The sequence below is a fragment of the Scyliorhinus canicula genome, chromosome 10 (assembly GCF_902713615.1).
Source record: "Scyliorhinus canicula chromosome 10, sScyCan1.1, whole genome shotgun sequence".
NCBI lineage: Eukaryota > Metazoa > Chordata > Chondrichthyes > Carcharhiniformes > Scyliorhinidae > Scyliorhinus > Scyliorhinus canicula.
This window is the reverse complement of record NC_052155.1, coordinates 115,328,737-115,356,028: the sequence shown is the minus strand read 5'-3', so window position 1 is coordinate 115,356,028 and position 27,292 is coordinate 115,328,737. Positions and strand designations below refer to the sequence as shown.

The following is a 27,292-nucleotide window of genomic DNA, read 5'->3' as shown; positions in this document are numbered from 1 at the left end:
CCTCACGAGATTCAACGAAGACCTGAGAGACGACGGAGTCGGAACTCCGGCCCAAATGGGCAGGACCAAATGATGCTCACGGAAGTAGGTCGTAAACCAACACAACCTACCTGCCCAGGATCCACCAGCCTCCCTCGATTCTCCAGCCTCCCCTGGGAGGCTACGATCAGGCACCGATCAGTGCTGGTCCACACAAACGTGGACCAGGTGGAAAGGCACCCGGGGGAGGTTGATCCAGGTCATCGGAGATCCCTAGGTGGTCAGGGTAAATGCAGGGTGGCCCCCACCCCTCCCCCTGGAACATGGGCACCTTGGCACTGCTCAGTTGGCATCATGGCCCTGCCACCCTGGCACTGCCAAGGTGTCCGAATGGCACTGCCAAACTAGCAGGAGCACTGCTTGGGTGTCAGGGTGGCAGTGGAAGGGTGCCCGAGTGGAACTTGCCAAGGGTCAGGGGGGCGAGGGGGACCATGTCCATGAAACAAGAGTGGAGAGGGTGTTTGGAAGGGTGTGGTGTGCAGGGAAGGTAAGTAGAGGCCTCTGGGAGGTTGATGGACGGGGGTTCTAGAAAGGAGGGGGTGCTGTAAGTGGGCTTGGGAGGGCCTGAAGAGGGAGGCTCCTGAGCGGTGTGTCCTCACTTGGGGGGGGTGTGGGGTAGTGTCCATGTACATAGAACATAGAACATTACAGCGCAGTACAGGCCCTTCGGCCCACGATGTTGCCGCCGTCCTGTGAAACACCTCTAAAGTCCCTCTACACTATTCCCTTAGCGTCCATATGCCTATCCAATGGCCATTGTAATGCGTTTAGTGTTTGGCGAGTCCACTACTGTGCAGGCAGGGCATTCCATGCCCTTACTACTCTCGGAGTAAAGAACCTACCTCTGACATCTGTCCTCTATCTATCTTCTCATCTCATTTAAAGCTATGTCCCCTCGTGCTGGACATCACCATCGAGGAAAAAGGCTCTCACTGTCCACCCTATCTAATCCTCTGATCATCTTGTATGCCTCAATTAAGTCACCTCTAACCTTCTTCTCTCTAATGAAAACAGCCTCAAGTCCTTCAGCCTTCCCTCCATACCAGGCAACATTCTGGTAATCTCCTCTGTACCCTTTCCAATGCTTCCACATGCCTTCCTATAATGTGGCGATCAGAACTGAACACAATACTCCAAAATGCGGCCGCACCAGAGTTTTGTACAACCGCAACATGACCTCATGGCTCCGAAACTCAATTCCTCTACCAATAAAGATATCACACCGTACGCCTTCTTAACAACCCTCTCAACCTGGGTGGCAACTTTCAGGGATCCATGGACATGGACATGGACACCGAGAGATCTCTCTGCTCGTCCACACTACCAAGAATCTTACCATTAGCCCAGTACTCTGCCTTTCTGTTATTCCTTCCAAAAATGAATCACCTCGCACTTTTCTGCATTAAACTCCATTTGCCACCTGTCAGCCCAGCTCTGCAGCTTATCTATGTCCCTCTGTAACTTGTAACATCCTTCTGCACTGTCCACAACTCCACCGACTTTAGTGTCATCCGCAAATTTACTCACCCATCCTTCTACGCTCTCCTCCAGGTCATTTATAAAAATGACAAACAGCAACGGCCCCAAAACAAATCCTTGTGGCACACCACTAGTAACTGGACACCAGTCAGAGAATTTCCCATCAACCACCACTCTTTGTCTTCTATCAGCTAGCCAATTTCTGATCCAAACTGCTAAATCACCCTGAATCCCATGCCTCTGTATTTTCTGCAATAGCCTACCGTGGGGAACCTTATCAAACACTTTACTGAAATCCATATACACCACATCAACTGCTTTACCCTTCTCGAAGAACTCAATGAGGTTTGTGAGGCACGACCTACCCTTCACAAAACCATGTTGACTATCTCTAATCAAATTATTCCTTTCCAGATGATTATACATCCTATCTCTTATAAACCTTTCCAAGACTTTTCCCACAACAGAAGTAAGGCTCACTGGCCTATAGTTACCGGGGTTATCTCTACTCCCCTTCTTGTACAAGGGGACAACATTTGCTATCCCTCCAGTCCTCTGGCACTATTCCTGTAGACAAAGATGACTTAAAGATCAAAGCCAAAGACTCAGCAATCTCCTCCCTAGCTTCCCAGAGAATCCTAGGAAAATCCCATCCGGCCCAGGGGACTTATCTATTTTCACACTTTCAGAATCGCCAACACTCCTCCTTATGAACCTCAAGCCTTCTAGTCTAGTAGTCTGTATCTCCGTATTCTCCTCGACAACTTTGTCTTTTTCCTGTGTGAATACTGACGAAAAATACTCATTTAGCACCTCTCCTATCTCCTCGGACTCTACGCACAACTTCCCACTACTGTCCTTGACTGGCCCTACTCTTACCTTAGTCATTCTTTATTCCTGACATACCTATAGAAAGCTTTAGGGTTATCCTTGATCCTACTGCCAAAGACTTCTCATGTCCTCACTTGGCTCTTCTTAGCTCTCTCTTTAGAGCCTTCCTAGCTAACTTGTAACTCTCAAGCGACCCAACTGAACCATCACGTCTCATCTTCACATAAGCCTCCTTCTTCCTCTTGACAAGTGATTCAACTGCTTTAGTAACCCATGGTTCCCTCACTCGACCACTTCCTCCCTGCCTAACAGGTACATACTTATCAAGGACACGCAGTAGTTGTTCCTTGAACATGCTCCACATTTCCATTGGTCCATCCCCTGCAGTTTTCCTCTCCAGGCGATGCATCCTAAGTCTTGCCTCATCGCATCATAATTGCCTTTCCCCAACAATAACTCTTGCCCTGCAGTTTATACCTATCCCTTTCCATCGCTAAAGTAAACGTAATCGAATTGTGGTCACTATCACCAAAATGCTCACCCACCTCCAAATCTAACACCTGTCCTGGTTCATTACCCAGTACCAAATCCAATATCGCCTCGCCTCTTGTTGGCCTATCTACATACTGCATCAGGAAACCCTCCTGCACACATTGGACAAAAACGGATCCATCTAAAGTACTCGAACTATAGTGTTTCCAGTCAATATTTGGAAAGTTAAAGTCCCCCATAACAACTACCCTGGTATTTTCGCTCCTATCCAGAATCACCTTTGCAATCCTTTCCTCTACAATCCTCTGGAACTTTTCGAAGGCCTATAGAAAAGCCCTAACAGGGGTGACCTCTCCTTTCCCTGTTTCTTAACTCAGCCCATACTACTCAGTCCATACTATCTCAGTATTCGAGTCCTCATCAAATGTCCTCTCAGCCACCGTATACTGTCCTTGACTAACAATGCCACCCCTCCCCCTCTCTTACCACCTTCCCTGACTTACTGAAATATCTAAAACCCCGGCACCTGCAACAACCATTCCTCGCCCTGCTCTATCCATGTCTCCGAAATGGCCACAACATCAAAGTCCCAGGTACTAACCCATGCCGCAAGCTCACCCACCTTATTCCAGATGCTCCTGGCATTGAAGTAGACGCACTTTAGACCACCGTCCTTCCTGCCGGTACACCTCCTGCAACTTTGAAACCTTACTCATAACCTCACTACTCTCAGCTTCTTGTGTACTGGAGCTACAATCTGGTTCCCAATCCCCTGCTGAACTAGTTTAAACCCTTCCGAAGAGCATTAGCAAACCTCTCCCCGAGGATATTAGTACCCCTCTGGTCCAGGTATAGACCATCCCATTTGTAGTGGTCCCACCTACCCAGAATGAGCCCCAATTGTCCAGGAATCTGAAACCCTCCCTCCTGCACCATCCCTGCAGCCACGTGTTCAACTGCTCTCTCTCCCTATTCCTCGACTCGCTAGCACGTGGCAGCGGGTAACAACCAGAGATAATAACTCTGTTTGTTCTAGCTCTATGTTCCACCCTAGCTCCCTGAATTCCTGCCTACATCCCTATCCCTTTTCCTACCTATGTCGTTGGTACCTATGTGGACCACGACGTGGGGCTGCTCCCCTCCCCCTTAAGGATCCCGAAAACACGATCTGAGGCATCGCGGACCCTGGCACCTGGGAGGCAACACACCAACCGCGAGTCTCTCTCGTTCCCACAGAATCTCCTATCTATCCCCCTAACTATGGAGTCTCCAATTACTAATGTTCTACTCCTTTCCCCCCTTCCCTTCTCAGCAACAGGGACAGACTCTGTGCCAGAGACCTGTACCCCATGGCTGACCCCTGGTAAGTCCCCCCCCCCCAACAGTATCCAAAGCGGTATACCTGTTACTAAGGGGAACGACCACAGGGGATCCCTGTACTGACTGCTTACCCCCAGCCCCTCTCACTGTCACCCATCTATCTTTATTCTTTGGCGTAACTACCTCCCTGAAGCTTCTATCTATGACCCCCTCTGCCTCCCGAATGATCCGAAGTTCATCCAGCTCCAGCTCCAGTTTCCTAACACGGTTTTTGAGGAGCTGGAGTTGAGTGCACTTCCCACAGATGAAATCAGCAGGGACACTGACGGCGTCCCTCACCTCAAACATTCTGCATGAGGAAATGTTTGTGGGGATGACATTGCCCATGGGTGGAGGTGTAGCTCACTTGGAGATTCGGGAACCCTTTCAAAATGGTGGCCCAATCTCAGAGTATAGCTCCCCAGTGCAAGAAAAACATTTGAAGTGTGGGCTGACCTGGTGAGAAACTCCGTAGGGCACAAAAAAGTGACTAAGTGTCATTGAATAGCGGTGCGGAATTCGGTAGCAGAGCAGGTGGGAAACTTCCTGAAAAACCTGCCACAAATTAACTTAGAAATTTTTGGGAGAATCGTGCCCAGTGAGCGAATTAAAATTTTCAAAACTGGATATCAATATGTTTTTGTTACATATGGATTTCAAGGAATACAAATTACCTGCTTTTGCCCCACATGTTCCTAATAAGTAACCGTCTTCGAAAATATATGGATTTTTTTTGCCTATTAAACAATCATTTCTCCCGGTATAATAGTCCATAGCATCAAAAACCACAATTTTTTCAACCTTGGCTTTCTGAACCGCATGACTCAAAATTCTTGTCTTACGTATATTCAATATTGAACTGAAAGGCCAGTCTGCAACTTACCACTGGAAGCAGATGTAGTGGAGCATTAAATTTATCAAAAGTGCCAGTGCTGAAAAGCCTTGTCAGCAGTCAGTGGTGACCCACTCAAACTAGAATAAATGCTGAAAGTCTAAATATAAACAGAAAACAAATATTAAAAAAAATAAAACTGAAGGATTCCTACATTCTGTCTCACAGATTAGGCCACAGATTTTGTAGAATTAATTTATAATTATTCGCTCAAATGAAGAAATCCTTCGAATCTAAACGCATTTTAATCTGCAAATGGATCCGAGCTAAACTAAATATGTAGTTTTCACAAAACATAATCTATTTTGCATTCAAACTAATTAATTTTGGCTGTATTAATATATAGTACTTCCAAATGTTTATTTTAAAAAACAGTAACTGTCAGACCCAAATCTTTACTCACACTGCATGATGCAGTTAAATGATGCAGCTGGTGAAACTAGGACATTCAATTTAAATGAAATCTGAACAAAAATAGTTTTGGGCAAAACATTCATTGCATCCACATACCAACTGAAATGACCGAATGCCAATTGGCATGACACCAAAAGGTCAAAAGGTATTAACAGTTGGCAGTGCACTTCAATTAGACTCGAGAGGCCCATGATGACTGAAGAATAGTTAAATCCATGGCTGCATTTTTTATGTGCACGCCACAATTAATTTTTTATCCTTCACAAAACTCAACACTATGGCTCATGATTAAACGGAGCGATCACAGGCAAAAGTGCAACACCAAAGATTTTTGTAATTCCAGACATTAACAAAGTCAGAAATCAAGCTTACTTCTAGCTCAAATCAATATCCATAACACTCTCAGATTTTAAAGTTCTGAGCACTAAGATATTTGTGTTGCACATTAATTTTCAATTAGCATAATTTGCTGTTGATCACAATCAGTGAGGAAAGAAACATTCAATTCAATTTGGATCATACAATCAAATTTGCCTTATATAAATTTCATTTGCAGATACAATTAAAAAACCTGAACCTGAAATTTGGAAATGTTCAATAAAACCAGAAAATGCTCACCAAGTTGGTCACCAACTAAAAGAGAACCCTCGAGAGATCTCCGTTCTCAATTCAGTTCTGATAGCACCTAAAACAGTGACCCATATTTTCTCTTTCAAATGCTAATTGGTCTGCTGTACAATGCTCTGTTTATTTATATTAGACCAAAACACGGCAGACAATGTGCAATGTTCTAATATGGTTAGATTTACCATCAAAATAGTTCGCGTATAAAATAGGTCCCATGTACCTCAGCTATTGTGATCCGCATAATTTATAAGACTGGTAACTTAACCATATCTTTGGGGTGGAGGAGGAGAAGAGTGAATTAAGTACAAACTTAATCTCATTCTTCTAAGTGCTGCAGCACTGCAGTTAGTGCAAACCTATTGAATAGTCTGTTGTCCGAGTATGTTTCAGCTGATGTATTAAGCTCATTAACAATAACAAGAATTAAATTAAAATGGTGAATTAAAACAGGTTTACCTACCAGTGTTGTTGCTATCAGAGGTGTCACCTGGGTGAGAAACACTATAAAAGACAGTTTTATAAAACATGAAATATTAAATTTGATTAAATCTCTACAAACATTTATAAGTATAGAAAGTTACATTAAAAAAATGTTTCTAACAGTGAGTGCCATAAACTGCTTCAATCATACAGTATTCGACATCAGTATTCACATTTAAAAAAAAAAAATTTTTTATTAACATTTATCAACTTATAAACTACAAAATTGAAAAAATAAACAAATTTACACACATCGACCATAAAAACAGAATAATAGAATAGCCCCTCACAAAATCTAACCCCCTTCCTGCTCCTTTAACAATGAACAGTGACCAATCCTTGAAATAATCAATAAAACGCTGCCATCACTGAAAGAACCTCTCAATTGCTTCCCATACGGTGTACTTAACTTTAATGTTCCAAGTGACTAGTCTGATCGGGTTTTCTCAAACCTCCCAACTCAGCCATTTCCACCATGAGGAATTGTCTCGTCCTCACTCCAGATTCCTAGATCCAGGGTGCAACCAAGATGGCAGCCATTCTACCCATAAGGTGAGACAAAGAAAAGCCCTGGTCACCGTCAGCACTCTACGTACCCTATACCCCCCCCCCCCCCCCCAACCCACCCTCCCTGCCCCCCATCCACCCATCTCAAAAACCTGCAGACTACCTCACAAAAATTCACTAAATAAAACCTAACTGCTAGTGAAAAAGAGAAGCTCCCCTGTCCGCTTCCGCTGCAAAGGAATATCCAAAACCAAAGCCCTTGCGATTGTCAAGACCCACCATGGCCATGCATTATCCATATTGTTGCCTTAACCATTACTCCTGACTCTCCTGCCCTCGTCCATCCCTCCTCAAACAACAGTGGAAACTCCCTCAATACAGAACAAGAACCCCAAAAAACAGAATTATACACAGAATACTGTAACATTCCCAAGCAAACCTTACCCATTCACACCCATTAAAGTTCCATTCAAATTGTAATACCCCGCACGGAACCTACAGAGTAGGAATGATTATCTTCCCCGTGGTCTTTGCGCAGTACAAGATCTCCCGGTTGCGGGGGATCTCTATTAACATCTGTGTAAAAGGTCGGCCAGTAAGGAACCACCAGAACAGGAACCGGAAAGCGATCTACTAGGCAGTGTGCATCTCGTGTTGTAAATAAATGTTTCTTTATTTTACTCTGTATTGACGCCCATGTCTTTATTAAACTGGTGGCGAGGAGCAAACTGGTTTGGCTGTTGGCAATGTGACCTACTCAACTGAGCCATTGCCCCCATTTTTCTGGACCCAGGATTGGATTTATTAATTCACACATGCCCCTGTTGGGCGGTTAGATGCATTTGACGCCGGTGATGAGACCGGAGCCAGCATGGCAGAAAGGATGAGTTACATCTTCCCGGACCAGCAACATCATGGAGAATGAGCGTCCAGACAGGTATACTGTTGACTGCCTGCGGAGGCGCACTGATTCGGGTGATTCTGGAGTCTCACTTAATTGGCGGTGCAAGACATTTAATCGTTTGACCAGCTTGTGGCACAACAATTTAACCCGACCCCGTCGGTAATCATTCAAAGCTATCGGTTTAATACGGCAGAGAGGTACCCCAGGTGAGTCCATCACCGAGTTTGTGTTACGGCTACGGAAGCTGGCCGGGTATGAGAGTATGGAACTGCTTTATCGGATATGCTCCGCAATCGTTTAGTCTGCTGTATAAAATATAGGAAACACTGGAAACACCTTTGCTGAAATTCCCTGATCTTTCAGCAAGGCACTACAGATCTCCTTGTCCCAGGAAGGGATTACGGAAATGAACATTTTGGGGCATCGCCCCTCATATGGTGTCCCCATGGCATGGACCGAACGCTGCTACGACTCTAGCCTCTGGGTGAAGGGCCGGCCACCGAGACGTGCAACATCACCAGCCTCAGCTGAAGGCGACATGTGGGCGCCGGTCTAGGCACACTCGTAGGCAGCAGGAGGACCAGCGCTCCAGGCAACCCGATTGAGGTAGCTGGGAGGCAAACCTTGAATCTGGATGAGGCTGCAATGCAGCTGAACTGTTTGCCATCACTCCGTGTGGCCCCTATTCATGTTCTGATACAGGTAAATTGCCATATGCTCCAAATGGAGTTGGATATGGGAGCTGTCGTTTCTGAGGTGGCTCCAAGCACCTTTAATCATGTTTTGTGTGTGCATACTTTGTCTTTTGCTGACACGATGGCTCCTTTAGCCATTATACAGGGGAACAACGGAGTATTGTGGAGTCCACTCTTACTCTGGTAGTTTATGGGCGCCAATCAGTTCGTCTTCCCCTCATTGTTGTGCAAGGAAGCAGCCCAAGCCTGTTAGGCTATGATTGGGTACATAGTTGGATTGGCAACATATCCTCCAAGTGGGATCTGGTTGTGTGTGTGGTACTGAGCAAGTTCCCAGAGGTTTTCCAGCCTGGCTTGGGTACCATTAAAGGGGTCATAACCAAGATCCAGGTGGACCTGGAAGTCCAAACACTGATATTTCATGCCCGCCCTGTTCCCTATGGAGAAAGTGGAGGCTTAACTTTGTTGTTTGGAGAGTTTGGACATCATTAGGCCTATGCACTTCATCGATTGGTCCCCGTAATAAAGCCGGATACGACAGTGTGCCTCTGCGACGACTAAAAAATTGAAGGGGTGAACATGTCTTTGAGGGTGGACCGTTATTCTTTACCACGTATCGAGGATCTCTTATGCAACATTCTATTTACAAAATTGGACATGACCAACTCTCATCTACAGTTGGAGCTTGATAAATCATGGAAGTACGTCATGACCATTCCACACAAGGGACTCAGTGAGTGCACCCAGCCCCTGTTAGGGGTATCTTCAGCATGCAGTTTTCCAGCACATCATGGAGAACATTCTTTTTCATCACGGATCAAAAGTTGTTGCTGGGCCTCTTCTGTGAAGACAAGGCGATCCCTCCAGTGTATATGAGAGGATTCAATACTGGGTTTGTTATTAGCTGCTTATGAATACTCTTTTGAAACCGCTCAGCAACCCAGATAGCTCAATGCTGATTCATTGAGCAGTCTTCCCCTGCAGAATGAATCCAAAAAACCCTGTGGCGGACAAAGTGGTCACTGCCCTGAATTATATGGACTCCCTCATCACTGCATTGTGTGTTCATGACTGGATGCAAACTGACTCCACCTTGCCAAGGTGCAACATCTGGTGCTATTCAGTGGCCAGCATCGACAGCTGCCAGGGGAGCTGAAGGCTTTCTAAGTTCTCAAGGCTGACCTTGGAAGATGGTATCCTCCTGTGGAGACCAGGGTTGCTGTCCCAATGAAGTGCCAGGCAAGTGGGTTGAAGACCTTTACAACGGGCATCCTGGTGTGTTCAAAATGAAGATGCTGGCAAAAAGCTACATCTGGAGGCCAGGGTTGGACAAAGATAATGCAATGTTGACCCAACAGTGCTCCAAGTGTCAAGAGCACCAGCAGCTCCCCAGGGCGGCATCCCAACAGTCTTGGGAGTACACACCAATTTTGCCAGTCCATTCCTGGATTTGATGCTTCTCATCCTGGTGGACTCCCACTTGAAGTGGTTGGAGGTCCACAAGATGGTGATGATCACCTCTCGGGTGACCCTTCGAGCGATTGCATGTTTCTTTTTCCACCCATGGAATCCGAGAGGCATTCGTGACAGTCAAGAGTTTGCAGGATTTGTGAAAGGCAACAGGATTCACCATGTCTGCACTGCTCCATGCCATCCGGCATTGAGTGGCTTGGCAGAGAGGGGGTGTGCAGATGGTTACATGGGGGCTACGGATACAGAATTTGGGCTCAATTGACACCAAGCTGGCAAGAGTTTTCTCATACAGGACCATGCCGCACACAGTAACTGGGGTGGCCCGCGCTGAGATGTTAGTGGGTTGTAGGCTTTGTACATTTGATTATTCCGGACATTGGCGCAAAGGTGTGCCGGGGCAGCAGGGTAGCATAAATGCTTCACAGCTCCAGGGTCCCAGGTTCGATTCCCGGCTGGGTCACGTCTGTGTGGAGTCTGCACGTCCTCCCTCTGTGTGCGTGGGTTTCCCTCCGGGTGCTCCGGTTTCCTCCCACAGTCCAAAGATGTGCAGGTTAGGTGGATTGGCCATGCTAAATTGCCCGTAGTGTCCTAATAAAAAAAGTAAGGTTAAGGGGGGGGTTGTTGGGTTACGGGTATAGGGTGTAGGGTGGATACGTGGAGTAGGGTGATCATGGCTCGGCACAACATTGAGGGCCGAAGGGCCTGTTCTGTGCTGTACTGTTCTATGTTCTATGTAACCAAGATTTGCCAGGGCATTGCCCAGTTCGACGTCGACCTCTTCGACACTTTGCACCCGACAACGCGATGGTCGTAACTTCAACGACGGTGCTCGGTGGCTCTCTGGGATACACATCCACCAAACGACCAACATCTTTTCAAGTTTGGGCCCAGGGGCGACAGACACAATGGCATTTGGACAACCTTACTCGCAGAGGATGCTCCCTCATGAGGTTCCTCAAAGGGAACTGTCCAAAATCCTCCGGCTTCATTGCCAAACCAGCCTGCTGCAACGTCTCCAGTCTCTCTCGACTCCGACGTGCCCGACATAGTATCTTCTGACTCTTAATGGATACACAGACTTTTGAGGTCTCGGGCACCGATCAGCTGCCTCCCACTGATCATCCACCATGGCGTCCCTGCCGCAGACAACGTTCACCAGAAAGCTAAATGCCGACCGATCCAGCTCATCAGCTGCATGATGAATTGCCAGGACCGAAAATAATTCAATGTCATCTGCCTGCTCTTCTTTCTCCACTGCATTGATCATCGAGGGGATCTTTGGACTTGAGGGGGGAATTCTAATAGCCTGCATGGGACCTATGGGGTGGATTGGTTAACTTCCTCGTGGTCCTTGTGGAGTATTGCCTCCCCCACTAGAGGCGAGTGATCTCTATTAACATCTGTATAAAGGTTGGCCAGTAAGGCACCGACCAGAACAGGAACCCAGTAGAGATCTACCGAGCAGTGTACATAACGTGCTGTAAACAAAACTACGATTCTTTATTTTACTCGGTGTGGACCTCCAGTGTCCTTATTAAACAAACCCTTTCAATTAAGTCCAAGTCCTTGTTCCTTGACAAAAGTCTCCGACTCCTCAAGTATTGAAAAATGATCTTTAGAGTTATACGTAACTCTCAACCTCGCCAGGTGTATCGATCCAAAACACACTATACTCTTATATAGCGGCAACTTTGCCTTGTTAAAGGCTGCATGCCTCTTCACTAATGTTGCCCCGATGTCCTGGTATATCTGGACCTTCTTTCCAGCAGTCTTTTTTGAACCATTCGACAAACTTTCGTCGATCACTGCCTTACACAATTAGATGGGCTGGGTTTGGTCCACCAAATTCCCCCGGGAACTGGGCAAAAAGGCCAAAGCCCAAGGACCCAGGCGGGGGCTACCTTATGTGTGACCTTCTCCTACCTGCCACCAACAGAAGTCAGTCTTCATATTTTTTAAACCAATTTAACAGCTCAAAAAAAATTTGGATAGCTTCATTCATAAAGAGGTCTTGAGGTGGCAATGGGTAGCATGCCCGTCTAAGCCAGAAGTTCTGGGTTCAAATCTCATTCCAGGACTGATGTCAAGGAATGTGTAATCATGACTAAAAAGGTTGGGTATCAACCTGTAAAACCTTCCAACACATGCCGGTGGAGATCTTGGCACTGTTGGTCAGACCTGCCTTCAGGTTGAGGACCCTATTCAAAGTCTTAGGAAGCAAGTTTTCTTGTACCTATAAGGTTGCATTTTAAAAGCTTTCATTGACAATTTATTAAAACCACCAAATCACCACTGCAGGCTGGGAAACACATGGCGAAACGTGCTCGCTCGGGGCCTTTATTCCCTTTTGGGAGAACCGCGCCCATAGTGTGATGAAAAAAGTAAAATTGTCCATTTTGGCAGGAGGAATTTTTAAAAGCATATTATCTAAATTCTGAGAGATTGCAGAGCCCTGAGGGATCTGGGTGGCCCAGTGATGAATCAGCATGAAAGGGTTAATATGCAGCTACAGCAGGTTATTAGGAAAGCTAATCAAATGTTCTTGTTTATTGTAAGAGGAATTTAATACAAAAGTAGAGAGGTTCTGCTTCAGTTATCTAGGGCATTGGCGAGATCATATCTGGAGTATTGTGTACAGTATTGACAGAAGGACACATTTGTTAATAGCAGCTCGGAAAAGTTTACTTGACTAACATTTGGAATGGAATGCCTCATAAGGAAAGGTTGGAAAGGCTGGACTTGTATCCACTGGGGTTTAAGAAAAGTAAGAGGCAACTTGATTGATTCTGAGGAGTCTTGACAGGGTGGATGTGGACAGGGTGTTTCCTCTTGTTGGAACTCTAGAACTAGGGGTCATAGGAATCCATAGAATCTCTACGATACAGAAGGAGGCCATTTGGCCCATCAAGTCTACACTGACCCTCTGAAAGAACACTCTACCGAGGCCCAACCCTACCCTATCCCAATGCATTGATCATGGCCAATCCAATTGACCTGCACATCTTTGGTAACTAAGGGGCAGTTTAGCTGGCCAATCACCTAACCTGCACATCTTTGGACTCTAAGAAGAAAACCACGCGGACATGGGGAGAATGTGCAAAATCTACATGAAGTCACCCAAGGCCGGAATCGAACAAGTCCTTCCCACAAGTCCTGAAAGAGGTGCTTGTTAGGTGAACTGGACATTCTGAATTCTCCTTCTGTGTACCCGAACAGGTGCAGCAGTGTGGCGACAAGGGGATTTCACATTAACTTCATTGCAGTGTTAATGGAAGCCTACTTGTGATATAATAAAAGATTATTATAGATTATAACCACTGTACCGCCGTTCCATCACTGTTTTAAAATAAGGGGTCGCTCATTTAAGACGAGGAGAAATTTATTCAGGCAGCACGGTAGCGTAGTGGTTAGCACAATTGCTTCACAGCTCCAGGGTCCCAGGTTCGATTCCCGGCTTGGGTCACTGTCTGCGTGGAGTCTGCACATTCTCCCCTCGTGTGCGTGGGTTTCATCCTGGTGCTCCGGTTTCCTCCCACAGTCCAAAGATGTGCAGGTTAGGTGGCTTGGCCATGCTAAATTGCCCTTAGTGTCCAAAATTGCCCTTAATGTTGGGTGGGGTTATTGGGCTATGGGGACAGGGTGGAGTAACTTCATTGAAGCCTACTCGTGACAATAAGCAATTTTCATTTCATTTTCATTTCTGATGTTTGTACGAAAGTCTCATTGAGAGGGGCAGCCTGCGTTTGAATAGTATATGGCATTTTGCATAACCTCCCCAAAATGATGCATTAACTGGTCTAGCTGTAAGACAATAAAAAAAATCAAGACTTCAATCCGAACGTTTTTTAAAAGAACATTTATATCAACACTGATATGAACTAAATGTTGATCCGCAACTTGAAAATGGTGCAAATATAAATGATGGCATGACAGCAATTAACTATGCCAATGAAAACCAGCACAGACATGACATGCTAAATCCCCCACTTGTGTGTGTTAGTAAACAAAGATATTTTTAAGGGATTGTATTTGCATTGATAAACATTAGGTATAGTATTTAGTCGGTTTAGTTTAATGTTTCTGTGCCTAGCAAGGTAAAACCTATAGTTATATTCATGTTGGACAAAGGTGTTTGTATGTGAAAGGGTTGGTTCTGTTCCAACTGTGTTTCTATTGTGCTTAAGTCGTGCCTGACAAACCTGTTAGAGTTCTTTGAAGAGATAACAAATAGGTTAGACCAAGGAGAGCCAATGGATGTTATCTATCTTGACTTCCAAAAGGCCTTTGACAAGGTGCCTCACGGGAGACTGCTGAGTAAAATAAGGGCCCATGGTATTCGAGGCAAGGTACTAACATGGATTGACGATTGGCTGTCAGACAGAAGGCAGAGAGCTGGGATAAAAGGTTCTTTTTCGGAATGGCAACCGGTGACAAGTGGTGTCCCGCAGGGTTCAGTGTTGGGGCCACAGCTGTTCTCTTTATATATTAACGATCTAGATGACGGAACTGGGGGCATTCTGGCCAAGTTTGCCGATGATACAAAGATAGGTGGAGGGGCAGGTAGTATTGAGGAGGTGGGGAGGCTGCAGAAAGATTTAGACAGTTTAGGAGAATGGTCCAAGAAGTGGCTGATGAATTCAACGTGGGCAAGTGCGAGGTCTTGCACTTTGGAAAAAAGAATAGAGGCATGGACTATTTTCTAAACGGTGACAAAATTCATAATGCTAAAGTGCAAAGGGACTTGGGAGTCCTAGTCCAGGATTCTCTAAAGGTAAACTTGCAGGTTGAGTCCGTAATTAAGAAAGCAAATGTAATGTTGTCATTTATCTCAAGAGGCTTGGAATATAAAAGCAGGGATGTACTTCTGAGGCTTTATAAAGCACTAGTTAGGCCCCATTTAGAATACTGAGAGCAATTTTGGGCCCCACACCTCAGGATGGACATACTGGCACTGGAGCGGGTCCAGCGGAGATTCACACGGATGATCCCAGGAATGGTAGGCCTAACATACGATGAACGTCTGAGGATCATGGGATTATATTCATTGGAGTTTAGGAGGTTGAGGGAGATCTAATAGAAACTTACAAGATAATGAATGGCTTGGATAGGATGGACGTAGGGAAGTTGTTTCCATTAGCAGGGGAGACTAGGGACGCGGGGGCACAGCCTTAGAATAAAAGGGAGTCACTTTAGAACAGAGATGAGGAGAAATTTCTTCAGCCAGAGAGCGGGTAGGTCTGTGGAATTCATTGCCACAGAGGGCGGTGGAGGCCGGGACATTGAGTGTCTTTAAGACAGAAATTGATAAATTCTTGATTTCTCGAGGAATTAAGGGCTATGGGAGAGAGCGGGTAAATGGAGTTGAAATCAACCATGATTGAATGGTGGAGTGGACTCGATGGGCCGAATGGCCTTACTTCCGCTCCTATGTCTTATGGTCTTATGGTCTTATGGTCTTAAAGAGGGCTGCAGCGTAAAGAATAAATAAACCAGCAGTTGTTGTTTAGCAGCTGGGACTGTATAAGCAAGTTTTAGTTCAGCTAATTTGATTGCAGTTGAAGATAGGTAGTGAGAGAGAAGGCAACTCTCTCAGTTGTGCTAGAAGCAGTTGATTTAGAAGGCCAAGAGAGGGAATATCTGTCTCAGTCTTGCTAGAAGAAAGCCACACTATGCAATAATGGCCAAGAAAACAGATGTCATTAAGTACAGCAAGTTAAAGAAACTAGAGAAATGAAGAGAAGATAGGTCTGGAGAACTGCAAGAAGTCTGGAGTTAAGTGAACAGAGACCAAGGTATCGTTCAGAAGAATTCAAGGAAGAGCACAAGTGCAGACGGTTTTAGTTTTGGCAGGTACCATGGTCGGCGCAGGCTTGGAGAGCCTGTTCCTGTTCTGTATTTTTTTTTTGTTCTTTGTTCAAACAAAGTGTTGAGTTAAAGAGACAATTGCAGCAAACAGATTTAAAGTGATACAGCAGACTTCAAAGTTAAAACAAGCCTCTGATGCCATTTAATACAGTTTCGGAATTGAGTGTTAAATTAATTGTGAATAGTTTGCACAGCAGAAAAGACAAAGAAATCCTAAATGGGATGTTGTGAAATCCTAGACTGGATTCACTATTAAAAGTGGAACAGAAGCTTGATTTAAAAGTGTCATTTGGAAAACCTGGTCTGGATTTCAGAATGCAAACCACTAAGGGAAATCACACTGAAGAGAGAAGATTGTAAAATGTGCTTTGGGGAGTGGAGTTTGGATACTCTCACCTGATAATCATCTAGGGGATCCTGGGGAGACATCCACAAACATTCACTTGGGCTTCAGAGTGCCGAGGGTATTTGCCCACAGTCATTTTGTGTGCTTAAAAGAGACTTTTGTTAACGGGAACATTGTAGATTAAGATGTACTTTGCAATTCGTGTTAATCCTGAAACTTGTGTGTACTTGTTAAGCTAAGAGGGGAGTAGAGAAGCACTGTACCATAATCCGAATTTTTCATGTTTAATAAATGTTTAATAACGGTCCTAGGAGCCAGGGTTCCATTCTGGGATCTTCCCGTCCAGTTATAATATCAACTGGGATCATAACATGTGCTATCATTTCTATACCAAGAAGTCTTACAACACCAGGTTAAAGTCAAACAGGTTTGTTTCAAATCACTAGCTTTCAGAGCACTGCTCCTTCCTCAGGTGAATGAAGAGGTATGTTACAGAAGCATGTATATAGACAAAGCCAAAGATGCAAGAGGATACTTTGAATGTGAGCATTTGCAGGTAATTAAGTCATGACAGATCCAGAGGTAGGGGTAACCCCAGGTTAAAGAGGTGTGAAGTGTCTCAAGCCAGGACAGTTGGTAGGATTTTGCAACCACAGGCCAGATGGTGGGGAATGAATGTAATGCAACATGAATCCAAGGTCCTGGTTGAGGCTGTACTCATATGTGCAGAACTCGGCGAGAAGTTTCTGCTCGACGATTTTACGTTGTCACGCGTCCTGATGGCCGCCTTGGAGAACGCTTAGCCGGAGATCAGAGGCTGAATGCCCTTGAATGCTGAAGTGTTCCCCGACTAGAAGGGAACATTGTTGCCTGGCGATTGTCACGCGATGTCCGTTCATCCATTGTCGCAGCATCTGCATGGTCTCGCCCATGTACCACGCTTCGAAACATCCTTTCCTGCAGCATATGAGGTAGACAACATTGGCAGAGTCGCATGAGTATGTACCGTGTACCTGGTGGGTGGTGTTCTCATGTGCCATAGTGGTACCCATGTCGATGATCTGACACGTCTTGCAGAGATTGCCATGGCAGGGTTATGTGGTGTGGTGGTTGCTGTTCTGAAGGCTGGGTAGTTTGCTGCAAACAATGGTTTGTTTGAGGTTGCGCGGTTGTTTGAAGGCAAGTAGCGGGTGGGTGGGGATTACCTTGGCAAGATGTTCATCTTCATTAATAACGTTTTGAAGGGTGTGAAGATGATGGCCACTTACAACTAGGTACAGAGAAACCTGCAAAGCCTAGCGAGTAAAATGGTGTATGACTAATTGTGTGTAAATAAAGGACCCTTGACCTTGAACTAACTAACTGGTGTTTGGCTCTTTGATCGATAGCCGGTTGAACCTTGTGGTGGTATCATTCGATACCTGGCGACTCTGAGCATTAGAACATAGATATCAAAAGAAAGGAGGGCAAACCCACTGATTGCCATAATTGGAACAGAGCCATAGGAAAAGACAGAGTAAAAGAAGCAGCAACAGTTTCTCCCCTCCGAGGAAGTACTGGACGACAAAATGTACTCTGTCGATTGTGTCCCATGTTTGTCATTTGAGCAGATCGGTGCGGTTTTCTGCTGTGGCGCGTTGGAACTGTCGATCGATGAGTCGATGAATCGATCAACAAGTTCCATCCCACCATCAGGCTCACCATGGACTACTCTCCAAAATTGGTTGCAATCTTGGACACACTCATCTCCATCAAGGATGGTCACCTTAGCACTTCGCTTTACCGCAAGCCCACGTATAACCTCACGATGCTCCACTCCTCCAGCTTCCACCCTAAACATATTAAAGAAGCCATCCCCTATGGACAAGCCCTCCTTATACACAGGGTCTGCTCAGACGAGGAGGAGCGTGACAGACATCTACAGATGCTGAAAGATGCCCTTGTACGAACAGGATAGGGCGCTCAACTCATCGATCGACAGTTCCAACACACCACAGCAAAAAAACCCCACCAACCTCCTCAGAAGATAAACATGGGACACAACCGACAGAGTACTTCCCTGGAGCGGAGAAACTACGACATCGTCTTCACAGCCTTTAATACGTCATCGATGAAGATGAACATCTTGCCACGGTCATCCCCACACCTCCATTACTTGCCTTCAAACAACCGTGCAACCTCAAACAAACCATTGTTTGCAGCAAACTACCCAGCCTTCAGAATAGCGACCGCGACCACGACACCACACAACCCTGCCATGGTAATCCCTACAAGATGTGCCAGATCATCGACATGGGTACCACCATTACATGTGAGAACACCACCCATCAGGTACGTGGTATATACTCGTGCGACTTGGCAAACTTTGTCCACTGCAGGAAAGGATGTTCTGAAGCACGGTTGTAGCCATCTGGGATGGCCACTTCCAGAATACAAAATGGATGATCGCAATGACTGTAGGGAAATATGGACAATGTTAGGAAAGCAAGCAGGCACAGAGTCTGTATGCGTATTGAGAAGGCAACTCCCAGACGAGACTGAAACTGTAGGTCAATTAACATATTGATGGCCCATCTCCGGGAACAAAGGAAAGACACTCAAGCAACTGATCTAGTTCGAGACATCCCGGCGCCAGTTGGATTGGATTGGATTGGATTTGTTTATGGTCACGTGTACCGAGGTACAGTGAAAAGTATTTTTCTGCAAGCAGCTCAACAGATCATTAAGTACATAGGAAGAAAAGAGAATAAAAGAAAATACATAATAGGGCAACACTAGATATACAATGTAACTACATAAGCACTGGCATCGGATGAAGCATACAGGGTGTAGTGTTAATGAGGTCAGTCAATAAGAGGGTCATTTAGGAGGAGTCTGGTGACAGTGGGGAAGAAGCTGTTTTTGAGTCTGTTCGTGCATGTTCTCAGACTTCTGTATCTCCTGCCCGATGGAAGAAGTTCCCTAAACCGAAAGCGTAAACAAAGCAAGGCCAACGACCACCTAGGATACACCCAGCCATCAGGGCACCCACCCCTTTATTGGTCAAGATCAACACCAGTGATCAAGATGCGGCCCAAGTTCAAGGCCTGCCCAAAAGCGCGCGAAGCCCCTTCGGGTATAAGAAGAAGGCCCCCGAGAGAGAATCGCTCTTGGACTCAGCTGTCAAAGCGGAGAGACCGATCCAGCAGCTGCAAGTAAGTCCAAGGTCAACGCCCGCTATCAGACGGACGACCTTAGCTGTTCTCCTGTACCTCTTCGAACCCAACGACCTCAGATCCAAACAACGGCCATTGTTCCTCTGACTGAGTGGGCACCCGATGTTAAGAATAGGCGTTAGCGTTAGAGATAGTTTAGTTTGTGGTATTTTGTGCATGAGTAGATATTACAGTGTGTGTAAATAAATAGTATTGACTTTGAACTAACTAACTGGTGTATTGGTTCTTTGATCAGTATTCGGGTTTGAACCTTGTAGCGGTATCGAAAGATACCTGGCGACTCTAGAGCAAACATAATTGGGATTACGGAAGGCGACCATATTGACTGCCATATTTATAACCAGATAAATATAGCAACATGGTACATTGGCGAGACCATGCAGACGCTGCAACAACGGATGAACGAACATCGCGTGACAATCGCCAGGCAGGAATATTTCCTTCCAGTCGGGGAACACTTCAGCAGTCAAGGCCATTCAGCCTCTGATCTTCGGGTAAGCATTTAATATTATGTTAAATTGACACATTTTTGTTCATTTAGACACCATATACTTCATAAGACCATAAGACATAGGAGTGGAAGTAAGGCCATTCGGCCCATCGAGTCCACTCCGCCATTCAATCATGGCTGATGGGCATTTCAACTCCACCTACCAGCATTCTCCCCGTAGCCCTTAATTCCTCGCGACATCAAGAATTTATCTATCTCTGCCTTGAAGCCATTTAGCGTCCCGGCCTCCACTGCACTCCGCGGCAATGAATTCCACAGGCCCACCACTCTCTGGCTGAAGAAATGTCTCCGCATTTCTGTTCTGAATTTACCCCCTCTAATTGTAAGGCTGTGCCCACGGGTCCTCGTCTCCTCGCCTAACGGAAACAGTTTCTTTGCGTCCACCCTTTCTAAGCCATGTATTATCTTGTAAGTTCTATTAGATCTCCCCTTAACCTTCTAAATTCCAATGAATACAATCCCAGGATCCTCAGCCGTTCATCATATGTTAGACCCGCCATTCCAGGGATCATCCGTGTGAATCTCCGCTGGACACGCTCCAGTGCCAGTATGTCCTTCCTGAGATGTGGGGCCCAAAACTGGACACAGTACTCCAAATGGGGCCTAACCAGAGCCTTATAAAGGCTCAGTAGCACATCGCTGCTTTATATTCCAACCCTCTTGAGATAAATGACAACATTGCATTCGCTTTCTTAATCACAGATTCAACCTGCATGTTTACCTTTAGGGAATCCTCGACTAGCACTCCCAGATCCCTTTGTACTTTGGCATTATGAATTTCTCACCGTTTAGAAAGTAGTCTATGCTTGGATTCTTTTTTCCAAAGTGCAAGACCTCACATTTTCTCACGTTGAATTGCATCAGCCATTTCCTGCACCACTCTCCCAAACTGTCTAGATCCTTCTGCAGCCCTCCCCACTTCCTCAGCACTACCTGCCTGACCACCTAACTTTGTATCATTGGCAAACTTCGCTAGAATGCCCCAGTCTCTTCATCCAGATCATTAATATATATGGTGAACAGCTGCGGCCCAACACTGAACCCTGTGGGACACCGCTGGTCACCGGCTGCCATTCCGAAAAAGAACCTTTTATCCAACTCTCTGCCTTCTGTCAGACAGCCAATCCTCAACCCATGCCAGTAGCTCACCTCGAACACCATGGGCCCTCACCTTACTCAGCAGCCTCCTGTGTGGCACCTTATCAAAGGCCTTTTGGAAATCCAGATAGACCACATCCACTGGGTTTCCCTGGTCTAACCTACTTGTCACCTCCTCAAAGAATTCTAACAGGTTCGTCAGGCACGACCTCCCCTTACTAAATCCATGTTGACTTGTTCTAATCCGACCCTGCTCTTCCAAGAATTTAGAAATCTCATCCTTAACGATCGATTCTAGAATTTTACCAACAACCGAGGTTAGGCTAATTGGCCTATAATTTTCCATCTTTTGTCTTGATCCTTTCTTGAACAAGGGGGTTACAACAGCGATCTTCCAATCGTTCGGGACTTTCCCTGACTCCAGTGATTTTTGAAAGATCTCAACCAACGCTTCCGCTATTTCTTCAGCCACCTCCCTCAGAACTCTAGGGTGTAGCCCATCGGGGCCAGGAGATTTGTCAATTTTAAGACCTTTTAGCTTTTTTAGCACCATCTCTTTTGTAATGGCAACCATACTCAACTCAGCCCCCTGACCCTCTATAATGTTTGGGATATTACTCATGTCTTCCACTGTGAAGACAGACGCAAAGTACTTATTAAGTTCTCCAGCCATTTCCTCGTCTCCCATCACTAGCCTTCATCATTCCATCCTCTCCAGCCAGACTTGAGAGGAATGAATGGTATTTCAAGGCTAAAATATGAGCGACTGTGAGAGGAGTGGTTTTTGATTGTGGGACTGCTTTGCACTGGTGGCTGTTAAGGAATGGGTTAAGAGACATTCCAATTAAATGCCTCATTTATGTTAAGTATCCAGTAATTGACACTGATATGTAAAGAAGCTTCAGGTGGCCTTTGGGGCATGTGATATGATGATAGTGCTTTTGTACAGAGTTGTGTTAAAGGAAAATAAAGGTGTTTGTGAGAAGGAGTAGAACTTTTGACTCTTTACACAACAGCAGCTAAACGGCTAACAGTGGCTGGGATTGGGTGGTACAGTGGATTCAGAATTGGTGGGCCAATCGGCTATATGGTCTCAAATGAGCTAAACCATGCCTCAATCAAACCATCCTGGGCAGTCCTCACAGCTTGAGCAGGCACACACTCGATCAGTTAAGAAACAGCATAGGAGCTCAAGTAGCGAGAAAGCAAGGGAGCACAAAAATAAGAGAATGCGTCAGAGAAGTGTATGAGAAAATAATAAGTGTTGCCTTCCTCCTCCCTGTGCACACTCTCTCCCACAAACACACAGAACCCTTCTCTCCTAACACCTGAAAAAGCATGAAAGAGTACGAGTGGGTAGGAGAGAATATTTGCAGAGAAAGTCTGAGAGAGTGCACGAAAGAGTGCGTCGCATTGAGTGATATACACCAAGAAACAAATTATAGATCATCAAATCAACATGCATATTGATCTCTTAAGAAGATACAAACATGTGCTGATGGACTAGGCAGATTCAGGCAATCAGACCTGTGCTGTGCCTTGAATGCTCACAAAGACTAGGGAGAAGATTTTCAATTGCCAGCTGGATGGACCTTGTGCAGATATGATTAAAAAATCATGGCTGGAGATTGTCTCTGGATATTGGTGTCATCAACACAGTATTTGGGGGGGGGGGGGGGGGGGGGGGTAGTTTATCAAGCCCATAGGTATCCTATGCTGAATTGTGCACATTACCTCAGTGTTTCCGGTTCACACTTTCTCATGGTGGCCCTCCTAGAAGCTTCCTGGTCCCTTTATCACAGCACCCATCATCACCACTGGTGCCATGCAGGCAGTCCTGGAGTCACTTGTGCCATTAATTGGCCACCGGGTTTTCCTCCTGCTCAATTATGGCATTTACAGTATGGCATGTAGAGGTCAGGAACCCAAACTCATCCGGGCTTAGGGTTCCTGGCCCCGCTTTAAGAATCCGGCCCAGAAAGCTACCAGTGAGCCAAATCTCAGAAATAAGTCCCATTATGTAAACCCCCAAGTTCATCCTGTACACTTCTACTAAGCCCGAGGCGTTCACTACAAATTTATGTCAGATCAAATGACTCACTATGCTGCCAAATTCCAGAAGTCCTGTTTCATTACTGTCAAGCTCTCAGATTCACCCCGCAATGCTACCAAAATGTTAAAATTAGGAAGTGTTCCATGAACGTTTTCCATTGGAATCCTTGTTGTCAAAGGAGCCTTGGTTAGGGATCTTGTATATGGTACACACTGATGCCACTGCACATCGATAGTTGTCAAGGTGCCAGTCAAGCAACTGTTTTGTGCTGGATTCTGAAGAGCTGCTTGGTGTCGTTGAAGCTGCAGTCATCCAGGATGTGTATTTCGCCACATTCCTGACTTGTGCATTGTAGATGGTAGACATGATTAGGGCAGTCAGGGCCTAAGTTGTTCACTGCAGAATTCCCAGCCTCTGACCTGCTCTGCAAGTCACTGTATGTATATATACATATAAAGGCCACTCATTTACAGTTTTCCCAAAAAAATGCACAGAAATTGTGAATTTCAATTCTTCATCATAATTAAAATTCCATTGCACATTTAAAAAAAATAATGTCATTAGAATTACTCATTCATGGTATGTCAGTGACTCTGATCATTTCTGACCTTCTTAAAGCCATAAAACAGCAAATTCTGACTTACTGTACGGAACCGTACTATCTTGAAATTATTTGTCCATCAGGGACAAATGTTGGTCCCGGCGCATGGTCTGAGAACCTTGCACACCTGTGTAATCTTTCAGCAGGTACCTACTAGTTGACTGCCTCATGCTAGCCACCCAATTAAGGACACAACATGGATTCCTGAGGCTGCAGGCCAATTTAGGTAACCTGAAGCTTTGGAATACAGGTGACCCCAATGAAAGAGATGAGTGCTGCTAAGGCAGCAAAAGGTCTGTGAACGTTTCACCATGGGGGAACTCTCGGAGGCATGCAAAAGTTTCATGAACGATGAAGGCCAAAGGCAGTAGGTCTTTGGAGTGGGGTGGGGGTGGAAGCTCCTCCAGTGAATTTGGGTCACACATGCAGCCTTTTATGTCTATATCCACAAAAATACCAGGTTTGGCACTCAGCAGAGGGGTGCTCCACCGCCAGGAAGATCCTAGCAATGTCCTCCCCATCCCCCATATTAGCCTCATAATTGCAAATTATTGGCCACCCACCACTGTCAGGTAGGTAGTTGCTTTCATTGTTCACTTGCCTCCAGCAAAATCATCTGCACACCAACCAAACATCCAAATACACAACTTTGCTCAAAGTCCCTTTTTTAAACCTGCCTCCACAGGACCAGATGACTCTGCCAACTATGAGAACCACAGGACATTGATTAGTGTACAACTACATACTGTTTTACAGTCCCTTTAATTCAAAGGACAATTAAACTTTTTAAGGACTAAAACCCTACTTATGCAATTTGCAAATAAATGGATAATTCAAGGTTTAGTGCAAAAAACCAACTGATTTATCAGGAAGATTGAACTCTGGCAAACATGTAATTCTTTCCTAAATTCCACATTATCGTCCAATTTCTTTGAACAAATCCTGATTAATAAGATTTCAAAGGTTTGTATAAAAGATAAGGAGTTCAACTCACATGTTACAACGACATAAACGGCTCCTTTCAGCATATACTTCAGCTCCTTCTCCCTTGCCACCTCAACAGCCTTGATAAAGATACCTTCCCAACTGTAAAGCTTCAAAAGCTGGAGGAAATTAAAATATAGATTAAATAAGAACACCATTAACACTTCCTAACCTAAAAGTTGGCTTAAACAGTCTGATAAAAGGCCTTTAAAAGAAAGGGGAACACACAATAAATAAAACAAATTTGAGTGGCTATCAGTTGGTTCTTGGAATAGAATAATTACTTAAGATTCTACTAATTTCTCTAGTGATTTAGTTGGTAAATTAATTATCACACATATCAAGGAACAAATTTAAGTCATGATCCTAAGTTTACAACTACGCATAAAAGGAAATAGTTACTTACCTTCATCACCTGAAACTAATCAATTTTCGTCAGAAACTAAACTTACTAACAGTGCAACAGGAATTGGACACTTAAGTTAGAAGCAGTTCATCTCTGGGATGATAGGTTTATCTTACGGAGAAAGGTTGAACAGGTGGGCTTATTTCCATTGGAGTTATAATAATAATCTTTCTTAGTGTCAGAAGTAGGCTTACATTAACACTGCAATGAAGTTACTGTGAAAATCCCCTAATTGCCACATTCCGGCACCTGTTCGGGTACATTGAGGAAGAATTCTGAATGTCCAATTCACCTTACAGCACACCTTTCAGGACTTTTGGGAGGAAACCGGAGCACCCGGAGGAAACTCATGCAGACACAGGGAGAACGTGCAGACTCCACACAGACAGTCACTCAAGCCAGGAATCGAACCTGGGAGCCTGGGGCTGTGAAGCAACAGTGCTATCCACTGTGCTACCGTGCTGTCCTTTTAAAAAAACAAGTTCAGAAGAACAAGAGGTGATCTTATTAAAACGTGCAAGATCCTGAGGGGATATGATAGAGTAAGTATCATGAGGTTTCCTCTTAATGGAAAAACTAAAAATAGGAGACCCAGTTTAAAAATAAGAGGCCTTTTCCTTTTAAGACCGAGATGAGAATTTATTTCTCTCAAGAGGGTTGTTGGTCGGTGGAATTCTCTTTCCCAGAGAGCAGTGGAGGCTGGACCATTGAATTTATTCAAAGCTGAGTTAGATAGATTTTTAACAGACAAAGTAGTCAAGGGTTATTGGGGGTTAGTAAATAGAAAAGTGCAATTGAGACCACAACCAGATCAGCCATGATTTTATTGCCTTCCTGCCCCCAAGTCCTGTGTTCCTATGACTCTGACCAACTGAATACAAACAATGCAAGCAAATTAATCTGCTTGCATCTTCAAGATGTAATGAGGAGTGAGTTTACATATATAGATGACGCCTTTCACAAACTCGGGGTGTCGCAAAGTTCTTTTACAGCCAATGCAGAATTGCTATAATACAGCAAACATGTTTACAAAGCAAGCACCCATAAATAGCAATAAAACAAATGTCAAACCATTTTCATTTTCTTTAAGGTATCGGGTGGGGAATAACAACACTGGGAGAACTCTTGCTTCTCTTTAATAATGCTGTGAGATCTTTAATCTCCACAAGAGAGGGCTGACTGGGCCTTGGTTTAACATCTTTTTTGAAAATAAACATTTTATTAAGGCATTTATGGTTTTATAACAATAAAAGGTACAAATACAAATGTAAACGTAGTTCAGTGCGTAACACATCCCTCCATCTCCCACTGTTCCCGCCTAATCTAAACTCCCCCCTAACCCCCCCCCCCTTACTGAACTGAATCTGCTGACAGTTTAGTTTTCTCTGAAGAAGTCGATAAACGGCTGCCACCTCCAAACGAACCCTAACGTTGATCCTCTCAGGGCGAACTTAATTTTCTCAAGACTGAGAAACCCGGCCATGTCGCTAACCCATACTCCATTTATCAGGGGCTTCAAGTCCCTCCACGCTAGTAATATCCATCTCCGGGCTACCAAGGAGGCAAAGGCTAAAACATCAGCTTCTCTCACCCCCTGGACTCCCGGGTCTTCCGACACTCCAAATAAATCGCCATCTCTGGACTCAGTGCCACCCTCGATTTTAGTACCGTGGACATGACATCCGCAAATCCCTGCCAGAATCCCCTAAGCTTCGGGCATTCCCACAACATTTGGACATGGTTTGCGGGCCCTCCCGCACATCTCTCACACACCTGTCCTCCACCCAGCGCCGGCCCTAGGGTTGCTGGCGCCCCGGGCAAGCTGAACTTCGGCGCCCTTCGGGGGGGGGGGGGGGGGGGTCGGGTCGGGGGGGGGGGGGGGGGGGGGGGGGGGGGGGGGGGGTCGGGTCGGGGGGGGGGGGGGGGGGGGGTCGGGTCGGGGGCGGGGGGGGGGGGGGGGCCGGAGTGACCTGGTATATGATCGGGACTCACCGATCGGCGGGCCGGTCTCTCTGTCGGCA

The 27,292-nt window shown here is 45.4% G+C and overlaps 1 protein-coding gene across 1 annotated transcript in view; it reads right to left on the bottom strand.

Moving 5' to 3' along the window:
• LOC119972613 (ATP-binding cassette sub-family C member 9-like) overlaps positions 1-27,292 on the bottom strand; it is a 317,550-nt gene that overhangs the window by 183,874 nt on the left and 106,384 nt on the right. The window contains 4 exon segments of the mRNA XM_038809604.1: positions 5,084-5,135; positions 5,137-5,192; positions 6,594-6,634; positions 24,876-24,984. Of these exon segments, the coding sequence (XP_038665532.1) occupies positions 5,084-5,135; positions 5,137-5,192; positions 6,594-6,634; positions 24,876-24,984 (258 nt within the window).